Consider the following 15,915-nt stretch of genomic DNA (forward strand, 5'->3'; position numbering starts at 1 on the left):
TGCAGGAATCCAAGTTAAAACACATCAGACAGGTGGCTGTCCAGCTGCCTCTTGAATGCCTCCAGTGTTGGAGAGTCTTATCACCTCCCTAGGTAATTGGTTCCACTGTTGTAGCGCTCTAACAGGACTTTTTTCTGATGTTCATCCGAAATCTGGCTTCCTGTAACCTAAGCCCATTCTTCCGTGTCCTGCACTCTGGGACGATGGAGAAGAAATCCTGGCCCTCCTCTGTGTGACAACCTTTCAAGTACTTGAAGAATGCTATCATATCTCCCCTCAGTCTTCTCTTCTCAAGGCTAAACATGCCCAGTTCTTTCAGTCTATGTTATGTTAGTCATCAGATCGGGTTCCCCACTCATTTGAACTGTGAGTTATTATTACTAATTCAAATTAGTCGCTTGCCACTTAAGAGTGTGGATAGTGAGTGTGAAAACTCATCTGATGGTGCCTTGGACATAATTTAGGTGGAAAGGCTAAGTGCCCATCTGCACTATATATTTAAAACGCTGTTATACCACTTTTAACATCCATGCCTTCCCCCAAAGAATCTTGGGAACTGTAATTTGTTAAGAGTGCTGAGAGTTGTGAGGAGACCCCTACTCCCCTCATAGAGCTACAGTTCCCAGAGTGGTTTAACAATCAGTCCCTTTCCCCAAGAAACTCTGAGAATTGCATCTCTTTGAGGGCAATAGAGGTCTCTTAACAGTGCTCAGCACACTTAACAAACTACAGTTCCCAGGAAGGGGCATGACTGTTTAAAGGGGTATGATACTGCTTGAAATGTATAGTGTAGATGGGGCTTAATGACAAACAAATGGTCCCAACGCACATAATTGGTGGTATTCAGTAGTCAGAGTAGACTCATTGAAGTCAGCAGACATGACTAACTGAGGTTCATTAATTTCAGTGGGTCTGCTCTGAGGAAAACTTAGTTGAACACAACCCAATATGTTGTATTAAATGATAATGCTGTACGGTGGGGATACCAGTCTCTGTGGCAAGTGTAACCTTAAGACTGGCTCAAAAGCAGCATCCTTGTAGCTGCCATCCATATTAATGACTTCTTGTCAGAAAATGTTGTGGTCTCTCTCTCACACACAAACATGAACATTGCCACACACCATTCTGGGAGTCTGCCCTCTTGGATAACTTCCCAAACTTTATTTTATTTAATTCTACTTTAATTATATTTATTTATTTATTATATTTATATGCTGCCCTTTCTCCCAGTAGGAGTCCAGAGTGGCGAACAAAAGCACTAAACACACTTTAACACATCATAAAAACAGACTTTAAAATATATTAAAACAAAACAACCATTAAAATCTTATTAAAACAAAGCATCTTTAAAAACATTTTTAAAAAGCTTTAAAAACACCTATTTTTTTTAAAGGTTTAAAAACATATTAGAAAGCAATTCCACCACAGACACAGAGTGGGAGACGGTCTCTACTTAAAAGGGTTTTTTTTAACTGTTTCTTTTTTAAGTGTTTGTTCGGTAAGCTCTTTCCAATGCGAGTGTTGAATTTCCCACATTAGACACTTCAGAAGGAAATCCAGGGACACCAGCCTCGCATCGATGACATTTTCGACAGGAGCCAAAACATAATTGCAGACAGCAGCCTTAATGCTGAACCAATCCAACAGCGGCTCGCAGACTTGCAGCAGCTGTGGAACCTCCTGATAGAGGAGACAGAGAAACGTCACAAGCGCCTTGAAGAGTCCCACAAAGCCCAGCAGTACTACTTTGACGCTGCAGAGGCTGAAGCCTGGATGAGCGAACAGGAGCTGTACATGATGTCAGAAGAGAAGGCCAAGGTAAGTCAACTTCTAGATAGACATCAGAGCACACCCACACTATCATTTTATGCTCATTTGAAACTGGTCTAATTGACATGGCTTCCTCCAAAGGACTCTGGGAAGTGCCACTTTATGAGGGTGTCGAGGTTTCTTTGCTAAATATCTCATATCCCCTCCATAGATCAACAGGCCCCAAGGTTCCTTAGGCCTGGTTCACCACAGGTATGTATTATCACTTACTTTTCCATACACCTGATTATACAATACTTGGGACTGATTTAGACATGTATCTTCCATTACTTGATCATGGTGACATCACATGAGGACTTGTGTACAAGCACAACTTTCAGCTGGCCTCAGACACAGCAATTCGTAGTGGAGTTGGTTCACACATCACTCAGTTGCCACAGACATCACAGGTACACTGATCTAGTGTATCAAAAGTGGGCGATATACCTGCACATAGGGAGTGTATCCCAGTGGGAGCACACCCTTTTCAGACAGGTTCAGTCCTTGGCATCTCCAGTGGGAAGGGCCAGGTGGAGGTAGCAGGTGATGGGAAAGACCTCAGCCTGAAACCCTGGACAGCAGCTGCCATTCAGAATAGACAGTACTGAGGTAAATAGTCTGACTTGCGCCACATTCACACAAGACATTTATTTCATTATTATTCCACTTTAAACAGTCATGGATTCCCCCAAAGAATCCTAGGAAGGGTAGTTTGTGAAGGGTGCCGAAAGCTGTTAGAAGATTCCTCTCATAGAAATCTCTCTCGCTGTTCCACTCACAGAGCTACAATTCTCAGAGTTTTCTGGGAAGAGGAAATGCCTGTTAAACCACTCTGGCAATGGCAAACTGTAGCTCTGTGAGGAGAATAGGGGTCTCCTAACAACTCTCAGCACACTGCACAAACGACACTTCCCAGGATTCTTCAGGGAAAGCCATGACTGCTTATGGAATAAAAGTGGAATAAATGTCTGATGTGAATGTGGCCTTGTTATGGGGTAGCTTCCTATGTATGATTGACAGCTGAATGGGCTATGGCTCAGGGGTAGAGCATCTGTTTTGCATGCAGAAGCTCCCAGGTTCAATCCACAGCATTTCCAGGTAGGGCTGAGAGATATCCCAGTCTGAAATCCTAGAGAGCTGCTGTCAGTCAGTGTAGACAATATTGACATAGATGAACCAAGCGTCTACTCGATACAAGGGAGCTTCCTATGTTCCTATTAATCTATGGCCTGTCTTCATTAGAAAGCATTGCATCTGTGGTATTACGTCTGTGGTGGCCCATTCATACATTCAGGTTATCCCCTGGGGTTTCATTCTTCAAGCGGCAAGCATGTGTATCTGGACCAATCCTTAGTCAAGAGCTGTTGCAGCTAAAATGGTTTGAAACTGGCTGAACTGTGGTGCTACTGCCCTTTACCAAGTGGCCTGATAATGTTGTTACAGAAGTCACCCCAGAGTGTTACAGATGTAAACCGAGTTAAATGAATTAACGTTTTATTGCCCCAACTTCTGCCCAGCGAAAACACTTTTTGGGTTCTACAAATCAATAAATATATTTTTGTATTTTTATATTTATGTTGTTAAATATAAATAAATAAATTGTATTTTTATATTTATGTTGTTCACCGCCCAGAGAGCCGTTGGCTGTGGGCGGTATAGAAACTGAATAAGTAATAGTAATAAATAAATCAGTTGACTGATGCCTGATGAAGAGCTTTGTGACGTTTAATGCCTTGCCCAAGCTCTGCATGATCACAAGTATTAACAGTCCATTCAGCCAAGAATCTATCTTCCAGTAGCCTTTGCCTGTTTCTGTTTTTGATGTGTTGGTTAACAGGCTTGACTTTTCTACATTTCTGCTTTTGTCTGTCTGTCCTTTTTTTTTTTTTCTTTTGCTCTCCTTCTTCTATGGAAAGCTGGACTAATAGCACAGAGCTATCCAGCAACAACTGCTATCCAGACACAATCAGAACATGTCAAGCTTCTCTGTGTTTGCAAAACAGCCTCTTATGTGGCTAAACCAAAACACTGAAGCCTCTCAGTGTAGCTGGAGCAAGCCAGTGGGTCGCTGGCATTTATTCCCAAACTCTTGTGCTGGTCAGTGCACACACTTGCTGAAGTCAGATTTAGAACATGATCGAACCACTTAAAGGAAATCAATCCCCTTCTTGTTCGTTTCATGCCCTTCCTTTTATGCCTCATAGGCAGTGGATTCTAGCGCTATTTTTAGGGTGGACCAAGAAGGGATTTCCCCCCCCCTAGTTTGTGAACACTTCCCCCCCCCCAAATTCTCAACAACAAAAAACACCACCCAGGTTTGTTTATATTTGAGATCCTCTCCTTTCATTTTATCTGACTTGACTTGATTCCAGGCATAGAGCTGTGACCTAACGTGGCACTATCAGCTGATTATTAACCTCTCTTTTTTCTTGAGTTTGCCTTGGCTTTTATCAGTACCTTGAATCTTTCTGGAGCGTTCAGTCTTTTCATTTGGGTAAATGCCCCTTTTAAGATTTTTCTTTTTCAAACTTCATAAAATCAGGAAAGAGAATCTATATACTGATTTGAAACACCTACATTCAAAAGATCAGGATGCTGGGTTAGATGAGCCTTTGGCATGATCCAGCAAGGCTCATCCTATGTCCATAATTCTTAAGTAATTTAAGTGAAACTGCATACACACCATGCATTTAAAGCACATGGCTTTCCCCAAAGAACCCTGGGAAGTGTAGTTCACCCCTCACTGCTACAGTTCTCAGCATCCTTAACAAACTATAGTTCCCAGGATTCTTTGAGGGAAGTCATGTGCTTTAAATGTATGGTGTGTGTGCATGTCAGGCCCAAAGTGCCACTCATGCAGAAGTGCTCAGTGGAGTGGAGCCACTAACCTCCTCGCACAGCATCACTCCTGTTTACTGGGAGAGGGAGGAGCTAGACAATGTCATGGTCGGGGCTACACAGGCACATCAGCAAGAGTGCCAGATTGAACCTGCCAATGCATCTGTGCAGCCTTGACGGCAGTTGCATGTCAGTGGGGCAGTGAAATCTGCTCCAAGTTTTAGTCTGGACTAAAACCCGGCACAGATTCTACTGCCCCACTGACATGGAGCCATCACTTCACCCTTCCCAGTAAATGGCAGTGATGCTGCCGGCAGGAGATTATTGTTGCAACTTCATCACATTCACTAGAGCTGCTCCTGCACTCTAATGCACATTCTAGTATATATTTAGCCCCTCCCTTCCCCTCTATCTTAGGGTGGGTCTTCCTCTGGACCACTTTCTGGAATAGTGAGCTGGCGAACAGACAGCAGCATGGCAGAGAGGCAGAGGAGCAGGCCTGATGTTACATTATGTTATATTCAGACCCAAGCATGTCCCACCTCTTTTTCAGGCATATCAGAAACTGCTGCTGTCCGTGCCACTTGGGACACCCATCCACGTTAATGGATCCTTCATGCATCTTTCTCTCATTCAGATCCGGTCAACTGCAGCTGTACTTTAGTTTGTTCATGTTATCATTTACAAGATACTTCCTTGGCTGTCCTATTTGCATGCCTGCACCCCTGTGGTCAACCAGTGTTATTCCCACCAGTAACAATGTTTCATGACAACATCTGAGTGTGTCCTTAGAACATATTCCCTGTGGTCTGTAATCTAGCACCATTGTGAGGTAGGCTGTCTCCATTCCCACATTACACCGAGGAAGTGAAACTAGGAACTGAGACAAAGCTAATAATCAACAGAGAACATTGCCTCTCTTTTGAACCTCTTGTTTTTATTTATTTTTAACATTTGTATGCTACTTAATTGTCAGAACCTCTAAGCTGTTTACATAGAACATAAAATATAGTAAAATTATCAATCAAAGTCAGAAGTATGGATAAAATCAGTAGTTAAAAATATACATTTTGTAATAGACATTGTATCTTTGGCTTCAACTGTTTACACATTGGGATGACTCCCTCCCTCATTGTACCATGCAAAAAAACACTCTTCCCTCTCTACTTTAGGATGAACAAAGCGCTGTTTCTATGTTGAAGAAACACCAGATTTTGGAGCAGGCCGTAGAAGACTATGCTGAGGCAGTGCACCAGCTCTCCAAGACCAGCAGGACTTTGGTGGCAGACAATCATCCAGAGAGGTGACTGTTTTATATTTGTAGTTTGCCTTTTCCCCAAGGACTTGTCAGAACTGCCAGGCTAGATTAAGGCAATGGTCCATCAACCTCAACGTCCTTTCTGTTGAGTGTCTTGAAGGCCACCTGCACTCCCAATCGCTCTGGCTAACCAACCATAATGCGGTAAGCTCAGACTATGGTCCAGTAAACCCATAATAGGGAACTATGGTGTCCTGCTATGTGAATGAATCTGCTTAAGCCTTGAGACTGGGTGCTTGCCTTTTGTCCTCTTTTGCACTCAGAGAAGTAGATTGAAAGCTTCAGCTTTCACTTTTAAACTAACCACAGTTTCCCATGATGTTTGTACTCAGGAAACTGGTTTCTTTCAATTATGGTTTTAAAACGAGGTAGGATCTGAAGCTATGGCTTGTTCCTGCTTTGTTCTCAGTAACTTTAGTTTAAACAAACTACAGTTCCTCAACTGAGCTTAGTTTAAAACTGAAAAACAAATCTTTTGATTTCCTTCTGTGGTGTGTGAAAGGGGAAGGGAGAATGCATTCCTCAGGCACTGGCAAGCTTGCTCACATAGCAGTAAACCATGGTTTTTCATTGCGTTTCAACTGGGCCTAAAGATCAACACATAGGTACCTATCTTCAGAGCTTGATCCTAGGTAGCTACAAGTACTTACAGGCAAGCTCTCCTAGTAGTGACAGAGTCAGGGTTCTTTCAGACCAGTGAGGGAAATAATATCAAACATGAACAACAGAGCAATTGGTAGGAATACACCACACAGATAAATGTTTAACATTGCATCAAGCCCTAAATAAGTGATGTCAAATAGGTATTTTTATGTTTTTACTGTATTTTTCATTGAGTGTGGTAAGCTACTTCAAGCTTCACAAAAATTTCTTTAGGAGTGTTATACATTTTTATAACAAATAAATGTGTATTGAAAGAAAGAGGGTAGAATTCAGAATATCGCTTACACACTGTCTACTGGCTGGTTATACAGAAGCCTCTGGGAAGTTTCCAGGCAGGTTACAATGGAGGCAATTAGACGGTGTTGCAGACATGCATAATATAATGGTCAGAGGCAGAGCTTGGAAAAGTTACTTTTTTTGAACTACAACTCCCATCAGCCCCAGCCAGCATGGCCACTGGATTGGGCTGATGGGAGTTGTAGTTCAAAAAAGTAACTTTTCCAAGCTCTGGTCAGAGGCAATGAGAAGTTCAAGGTGGACGGCAGTACAGTTCAGAGATCAAAAGTGGCTGTCCTCTAAAGAGAGAAAGGGAACAGGATGGAGAGGAATGCCAAATGGAAAACTCAAATACAGCAAGACAAGGGAAATTGTAAATAATGCATGACATCTGATGCTGGAATTCATACAGCATAAACTGGGGAGAGAAAACTTGGGAGGAAAGGGGTCGAGATTAGTTTCCTCTGTCCTGTTCTGTGTTGTACGGATTCCGACACAATTTGCCAACTGCATGTGCTCACACGCTGTTGTTCAGCGGACAGGAAATAAGCGATGCATCAGTTGAAATTGTATTGGTTTCTTTTGGAGATGTTTAACTCACAGTCCGGAATAAGCCTCTTAGTAATGTGGATTATCTGTTCATCGGTAACATTCAACACTGGCGGAAATCCTGGGAGTCTGAGCCAAGTTCATATCCTTCCTTTGGGTCATGGGAAAAGTCATAGAATTAGATTGTCTGGAAGGTATCTTAATGCATCTCCCAGACTTGTGTCATACAAAATAAAACAAACCTGGGAACTGTCAGATTTTGTGAACGTTGTGTATGTTTCTCCATAGCCAGTGACACAGTTACACTAGAATCAATCAGCTAGCTTGGGGACAGTTAACTGACATTCCCACAGGCTGGATTTGGCCCCTAAAACAAATTTACTATGGGAGCCACACGGGCTGAATGGATCAATAATTGAAAAGGTGAAAGACAAAGATGAGTAACCCTTTTCAGCCTGAGGGCCATATTCTGCCATGGGCAACATGTCAGGGGCCACATACATTGGTGGTTGGGGCCAGAGGAAAAAATTGACAGAACAATGGATAATTTTTACTTTTACTTTTATACAGTAAGGTAAGCCATTCTACACACACACATCTCTCTCCATCTAGGCAAACAAGATGCATATGTTCACGAACACATTCCAACCAGGCAAAATCAGTCAAGAATGGTGCAGAGCAGGGTCAGTGTGAGAGGTGGCTTGTGAGCAGGGGGGAGAGGGAGACATGGTCTGGTAAGAGTCCCAAGAGGAGGGATAGAGAGCCATGGGGGGCACATTTGGCCACTGGGCCTGAGGTTCTCCCCCCCCCACGAAAGGCGCAAGTTAGATGAGGTGCAGTTACTATTTTACAAGTGATACTGGACATGCATTTGGCTTCAGGAGAATGAAGGGGATGTGTATGTATATGTGCATGCAGAGATACCTGTGACAGCCATGCCATTAACAATCCAAATCATCCAAAAGGAATCCAACAAAAAAGCCTAAAAGTGCTACTCATGCCCATCTGTTACAACCTAAAAATAAGAACAATAAAGGGTAAAACCAGTGAAATCTTTCCAAGGAAAATCACTAAAAAGCAGAACGAGTCAGGACTCTCTAAGAATTAGCAAATATATTGTGTATATGAATAAAGTTAGAATGTGCCTGCATAAGACCTTTTTTAAAAAAACAACTAATAAGTGCATATATCACTAAAATGCAGTAATATGAAAATAAATTGTAAGCAATTTCAAGGTATATCAGTGTTGGCAACAAACTTAAATCTAAACTATATATGAAATCAGTGGAACAAATGCTGAAAGTGACCCCATTTATATCTAAGGTGAAGAAACGAGATTTAGTCATTCAGCAAGTAGGGAGACAAAGATTGCATCTCTCTAGGGTTGCCATCATGGAGCCCACAGACACCAGTGTGCCTACCAGCACTTCCTAAGGTGCCCGTGAAAGATCTCAGTAAATAACTTCTCCATGATTTCCAATGCATGAGAGACTGTTTGTTCTTCCTGCTTAGTTCCTGTCTTCGCTGGCTTGGCCTCTCCTACACTGAACATGCCCCCTTAAATATGCCCACGTGTCCTTGAATGCCAAGAAATAACATCTACTCTCCCTTCCATGACATGACCACAGCATTTTGTGGTCCTGTCTTTTTTTCTGTTCTTTTGAATGTGGCAGCCATTTTGTGTTGTGCCATGTCCCGCTGGCAGCCATTTTGTGCCTGGTGTCTGTGGCACTTTTTCAAAAATCCAGATAGCGACCCTGAATTCATTCATTGGCGATCACCCATGGCTGAGTAAGATTGTCTTCCAGGGTAAGTGGGTCCGTAAGTGACTGTGGAGGCCAATTCTGGATCCACACAGCCTCCCACAGTGAGGACATAGGTTTCCAGATGGAAGATGGTCACGATGAGGATTTGCTTGACGTGCCTTCCACTTAGCTCGTTTGTCCCTTTCTCCCTATACTCGTGCTTCTTCAAAGTCCATAGCACCTTTGATAATGGCCAACCTCCAATTGGAACACTCATATATATGAAGAGAAGCAGTATCTCCAAATAAGATTGCATGTTAAAAATAAAAAAGTGGACAGGTTTGACTCTCTCTTTTCACACATACACATACCTCTCTTGTTTTCTCCTTAGCGAGCGTATCAGCATGCGGCAGTCCAAGGTAGACAAATTGTATGCTGGCCTGAAAGACCTTGCCGAGGAGAGGAGGGGCAAGCTGGACGAGAGGCACAGGCTGTTCCAGCTTAACCGCGAGGTGGACGACTTGGAGCAGTGGATTGCCGAAAGGGAAGTGGTGGCTGGATCTCACGAGCTGGGACAGGACTATGAACACGTGACAGTAAGATGTTTTGATGACTGTCTCCATTTTTCATTCTCTTCATTTTTGCTTTTGCAATGTCTCTTTTTGGTATGTGTGTAAGGCAGATACACAATACAGTCCATATATTATGCCCATGGTTGAAGTGGGCCCTTGGATATATTGGACAAAAAAGAAGACATGAACATCCAACCTTGTTGTAGTGCTTGCTGTTATACTTAAAAAAAAAACCCTATGACATCCTGGATTATGTAGTTGTGAGAGTGTCGGAGTAGGACCTGGGAGAGCAGGGTTCAAATCCCCACTTAGCCATGAAGCTGACTGAGTAATCTTGGGTCAGTCACTGCTGCTCAGCCTAGCCTACCTCATAAGGTTGTTGTGAGGATAAAATGGAGAGGGAGAGAACCATGTATGCCACTTTGACCTCTTTTGAGGAAAGGTTAATAATAATAATAATAATAATAATAATAATAATAATAATAATTTTAAAAATACAGAGTGAATCTAGGCATGTTTTCTCAGAAGTAAATCCCATTGAATTGAGCATATCTGGGAATAAGCTGCACTGGACATTATGGGATTTCAACATGCATACAATTGCACTGTTATAGTACGAGCTGTGCATGTTTACTCAGAAGAAGAAAAATTGACATTAATAAAATAAAATAAATAATATATGTTGGACTTAAATGGAATACCTATATTGGTTTCCCCCTTAAAACAGAAAGTGAAACTGAATCTCTGTGGGGAGACAAAACATTGCAAACAAATATTAAGACATGGTTTCTCTCTTCCCCCCTCCCCCTTTCTGGTGTTAATTCTCTTCAGTCTCTATATTCACTAATAGGCAAAAAACCTTGCGGTTTAAAAACGTACCTATAACCAACAGGTATTTCTATCATTCTATCAAACTTTAAAAAGCAGGGAGATTGGGCAGCTATAGTGAATGCACCAGGGGAGCAGGAGACCTGACCTCCTCTCTGAGATATTGTACTGCCCTACAAATCTGTCAAAATGCAAACACAATTTGGGTTGGTCTTTCACAGTCCAATCCACTTGCTGTGTGGCTTGGAAGAATTTGGTAACATGTGCCTCTGAGCATATGGTAAGTGGTGGCAACACCTGCAATCAGGAGGGGAGGAGAGGGAAAGAGGGGATTGGAAGGGGATGGGGGAAGGAAGGGAGGAGAGGGCAGGCTTGATCATTTGCATCCTTTTTGAGTTCAGTGGGATTTACTCCTGTGCAATCATGCTTAGGATAGGTGAAAGTGACCTGGGGGAGGGGCAGGGAGGGGAGAAGGAGGTCAGGAAGGGGAAGGGGAGAGGGAGGGGAGGAGATTGGATGGGTGGGCACTGGGCAGAGGGAAAGCCCCTTTCCTTTCCAAAAGGAAAACATTGTGAACAGTATCATTGCTTTTCAGCGTTTTCCCCACCTTTTTATTCTACAGCAGGCACATATAGTCTCCCATCCAAATTTAAACCAAACCTGTACTGGCCACATCCACATTGGACCTTTATTTCACTTTAGACAGTCATGGCTTCTCCCAAAGTATCCTGGAAAGTGTAGTTAGTGAAGGGTGCTGAGAGTTGCTAGGAGACTCCCTGTTCCCCTCACAGACCTTCAATCAGAGCCGCTGACTGTTCAACCACTCTGGCCACTGGAGCTCTGTCAGGGGAATAGGAGTCTCTTCTCAGCACCCTTCACAAACTACACTTCCCAGGATTCTCTGGGGGAAGCCATGACTGTCTAAAGTGAAATAAAGGTCCAATGTGGATGTGGCCAGTACAGGTTTGGTTTAAATTTGGATGGGAGACTATATGTGCCTGCTGTAGAATAAAAAGGTGGGGTTGTTAAGCAAGCGTTTCTGAGTTTTGTAAGGTTTTGTTTTGAAATGAGCTTATGGGAAGCATCAAAATGGCCTGGGGGGTATTTTCAATTTAACATTGCGGAATGTGAAAAATCCATGCTGACTATAGTATACAGCCACTCTGGTGGCTGTATAATTAAAGTGTTTTCCATTTCAAAGCTGTCTGTCAGTGCTAATTAGCCATGACCTGAGACTCTTTTAGAGTTCACCTTTTACACCAGTGAAATGGATTTGTATTGATATATTTGACTGAAAACAAACAAACAGGGTACTATATTCCTTTCAGCTATGTTTGAACATTTTGCCCATTGTTTAGGGCTGGTATGGTGGCAAAAAAACCCATTGAGTGCCCCTTGGGGAGTGAGGTCCTTGGTCCTTGCTTTTAAACTGCAAAGACATAGCAACCTGACCATTAAGATAGGCAATGGAATTAGGTTTGATTGGATGGACGGATGGACGGACGGACAATGTCTTGTTGATGTCCATTTCCCTTTGAATGTCACTGATGCTCCAGTATTTTTATTTTTATCTTGTTTATTTATAAAAATATTCATATACTGCTATTCCTTAAAACAATCAAAGTACTTTACAATCATCATATACGTATATACACCCAGTAAAACCCTGTAAAAAAAATTAAAACCAGAAATCATTAACTAGCTATTGCAGAAAGATATCTTCTCAATTGCCTGCATAAGCCTAGCAGCATAGAAAAGTTTTCAGCAAGCATTTAAAGGTGAAAACAGAAGGTGCCTCCTGAATCTCTGTTATCAGAGCATTCCACAGGACTGGGCCCATGATTTGTTGTCAAATGAGCCTTGCCAACTCAGGGAAAGACCAGTGATGTTCCTGCAGATGATCTCAGTGATCAATCTGGGATACAAGAGTTCAGGTAGTCCCTAAGGTACCCTGGACCTAAGTTGTTCAGGGCTTTGTAAATTAATACAAGAACCTTGAACCTAGCTTAATAGTCCTCCATGCTGTTTCCACCTCCACCATCTTCATTCCGGGCCCATTTCCTTAACAGCCTTTCTCTTTCCAGATGCTGCAAGAGCGATTCCGTGAATTTGCCCGAGACACTGGGAACATTGGCCAGGAGCGTGTGGATGCCGTCAACCACATGGCGGATGAGCTCATCAATTCTGGACATTCTGATGCTGCCACCATTGCAGAGTGGAAAGACGGTCTTAATGAGGCCTGGGCTGACCTCCTGGAACTCATTGACACAAGAACGCAGATCCTTGCAGCCTCTTACGAACTGCACAAGTTTTACCATGATGCCAAGGAGATCTTTGGGAGAATACAGGACAAACACAAGAAACTGCCCGAGGAGCTTGGGAGGGATCAGAACACAGTGGAAACCTTGCAGCGGATGCATACAACATTTGAACATGATATTCAGGCCTTAGGAACACAGGTACTTATGCTGAGCCGATGTTTTACCACAGTCCCCTGAATGCAGGAATCTGTGTGGTGGATAGGAAAGAAGTATTTCTATTGATTAGGGTGGCCAGCAGTTTTTTCTTTGTTTTCTGGTCTTCTTTTGTACATTTGCCATTAATTTTGCCATAGTTGAACATCTAGCTTAGCTGAAGCTAAGCAGGTCTGGGTCTAGTCAATGCCTGGATGGGAGACTACCTGGAATCTCCATTGTTTGTTGCCTTGAGTTGTGGCAGATGCTTGGGCGGGGGCGGGGGAGTGGTGGCAAAGTGTTGGAGGACACAGTTGTGTGTGTCACACAGCCTGCCCTGTCCCACCCAAACTGGTCTGTTGCCCTCTGTTGCAGCATTCAAGGAAGATTCATCTGGCTTCTATACACAGAGTGGAGGGAGCCCTTCCTTACCCTTTACCTTAAGCAGCAAAATGTCTTGGCCAGTCCCTGTTTGTCCAGATATTTTGAAGCATCTCTTCATAGTCTTAAGGGCTAGAAACGTGCTGGTTGGTTGCTATTTTTAAATAAAAAGCCAAAGATTTCAGGAAGCTGAATTTTGCACCCACTAGCACATTCTAGAGCTGTTTCCAGGATTTGCAGCTGCTGGTTATAATTCCATGGTAGCCGAGCATGCTGACACACAGGGTGTTTTTTTTTAAAAAAAACTCTGAAACAGACCTACAGAGTCATTTTGGCTGAGGTGTTTCAATTTTCCTCTCCCCAGGTAAGACAGCTGCAAGAAGATGCTGCCCGCCTCCAGTCTGCCTATGCTGGAGACAAGGCTGATGATATCCAAAAGCGTGAAAATGAGGTTTTGGAGGCGTGGAAGGCCTTGCTTGATGCCTGTGAGGGACGCAGGGTCAGGCTAGTAGACACCGGGGACAAGTTCCGCTTCTTCAGCATGGTCCGGGATCTCATGCTTTGGATGGAGGATGTCATCCGTCAGATTGAAGCCCAGGAGAAGCCTAGGTAACATGGAAGAACAAGCCAGTGTGGAGAGCCAATGTGGTATAACGGTTAGGGTGCTGGACTATGACCTGGGAGACTAGGGTTTGAATCCCTACTCGGCCATGGAGCTCACTGGGTGATGTTGGGCCAGTCGCTGTCTCGCAGCCTAGCCTACCTCACAGGGTTGTTGTGAGGGTTAATTGGGGAAGAGAGAACCGTGTACACCACCTTGATCTCCTTGAAGGAAAGGTGGGATATAAATGTAACAGATAAAATAAATAATAATAACCCAAATCTTTGGATGTAGGCCTCTAGTTATGTCTAGTTGGTTGTTGCAGATGAGGCCTGTCTAGCATTCTTAAAAGCCAGAGACTTAAATGAATACAGTGTTGGGACTGAATTGGACTTGGGAGGCTTGAGATCAAATCCATGCTTGGCACAGTCTTTGATCTGTAACATGAGTATGAGCCCCACCTACAGACTGAAGTGGCACAACTGAGACACAGGCTTAGTGACTCAGTGAGAATTAGGCTTCTGCTTCTGCTAGCAGCAGGCCGTAACAACATTCATAAATTTAGTGTGCACCTTTCTGAACCACTGGCGTTTCATTTGCAGGGATGTTTCCTCCGTAGAACTGCTGATGAACAATCACCAGGGAATCAAAGCAGAAATAGATGCCCGGAACGACAGCTTTACAACTTGCATTGAGCTGGGCAAATCGTTGCTGGCGAGGAAACACTATGCATCAGAAGAGGTACTACGTGCTTTCTGTGTCTGCACAAGAGCTGTGGCTCAGAAAAGAACATATAAGGACCACTGTGTCATGTATGATGTCAGGTGAGGGGATGGGCAAGGGCGGGGCTTCAGAGGAGCTTAAAGGAGACTCCCAATTGTTCCTTTGCTGGAGCAAGACACCCTCCCAACCACCCACCAGCATGCCATGCCCAAGGAGGGGAAACCGCTGCTCCCTCCCAGCACTCCCCTTTGAAGCCTCCCTGAGCAGCTCTTTTCCACCTCCAACATCAGGGATGGAAAGGAGAAGTTCAGAGAAGCCTTTGCAAGCATCCCTGCATTTCCCCTTTCCATCTCAGACATTGAGGGTGGAAGGGAGAAGCACAGAGGGGCTTTCAAAGCATAGGGCTGGCAATGCCCCTTGCACCATGGTTCCCAAGCCTGGAAAACCCGCACAAGGGATTTTGACAGGTGGGTGGAACAATCCACTTGTCAATTACATTATGCCATGTGATTGACAGGTGGGTTGCCCTGCCCATCTGTCAAAAGTTGGCCCATGGGGTGGGGCCAGATAAAGATCTGGGCCCTGCCCCTGCTCTAGGAGTAATCACTATGGTGTCCTCCAGATGTTGGCCTCCATCTCCTATCATTCCTGACCATGGGCCATGCCAGCTGGTGCTGATAGGAGTTGGAGTCCAGAACACCACACTGACCACGTCTGTTCTATGTGATGGTCTGCAAACAACAGTGGAGGCTCATCTGTTATTAGGCCAAATGGGGCACTAATCCACCAACCTCAATCTGCCCTCAGCCAGCCCCCAGTTGCCCACTTGCTCAAAAAAGGCAAATTCCATGCTACGGTTCATTAGGAAAGGTATTGAAAATAAAACTGCTGATATCATAATGCCATTATATAAATCTATGGTGCGGCCTCATTTGGAATACTGTGTACAGTTCTGGTCTCCTCACCTCAAAAAGGATATTGTAGAGTTGGAAAAGGTTCAGAAAAGGGCAACCAGAATGATTGAGGGAATGGAGCAACTCCCCTGTGAGGAAAGGTTGCAGCATTTGGGGCTTTTTAGTTTAGAGAAAAGGCGAGTCAGAGGCAACAGGATAGAAGGGTATAAAATTATGCATGGCATGGAGGAAAGTTTTTCTCCCAC

The 15,915-nt window shown here is 43.7% G+C and overlaps 1 protein-coding gene across 2 annotated transcripts in view; it reads left to right on the forward strand.

Moving 5' to 3' along the window:
- The window catches only part of SPTBN1 (spectrin beta, non-erythrocytic 1), a 262,112-nt gene that overhangs the window by 217,168 nt on the left and 29,029 nt on the right, over window positions 1-15,915 (forward strand). For both annotated transcript variants that reach the window (XM_061625724.1, XM_061625725.1), the window contains 6 exons: window positions 1,540-1,818; window positions 5,820-5,950; window positions 9,590-9,794; window positions 12,683-13,057; window positions 13,797-14,041; window positions 14,636-14,774. In XM_061625724.1, the coding sequence (XP_061481708.1) occupies window positions 1,540-1,818; window positions 5,820-5,950; window positions 9,590-9,794; window positions 12,683-13,057; window positions 13,797-14,041; window positions 14,636-14,774 (1,374 nt within the window). The remainder of the gene's footprint in view (window positions 1-1,539; window positions 1,819-5,819; window positions 5,951-9,589; window positions 9,795-12,682; window positions 13,058-13,796; window positions 14,042-14,635; window positions 14,775-15,915) is intronic.

Source organism: Rhineura floridana, chromosome 4 (assembly GCF_030035675.1).
Source record: "Rhineura floridana isolate rRhiFlo1 chromosome 4, rRhiFlo1.hap2, whole genome shotgun sequence".
Taxonomy (NCBI): Eukaryota; Metazoa; Chordata; class Lepidosauria; order Squamata; family Rhineuridae; genus Rhineura; species Rhineura floridana.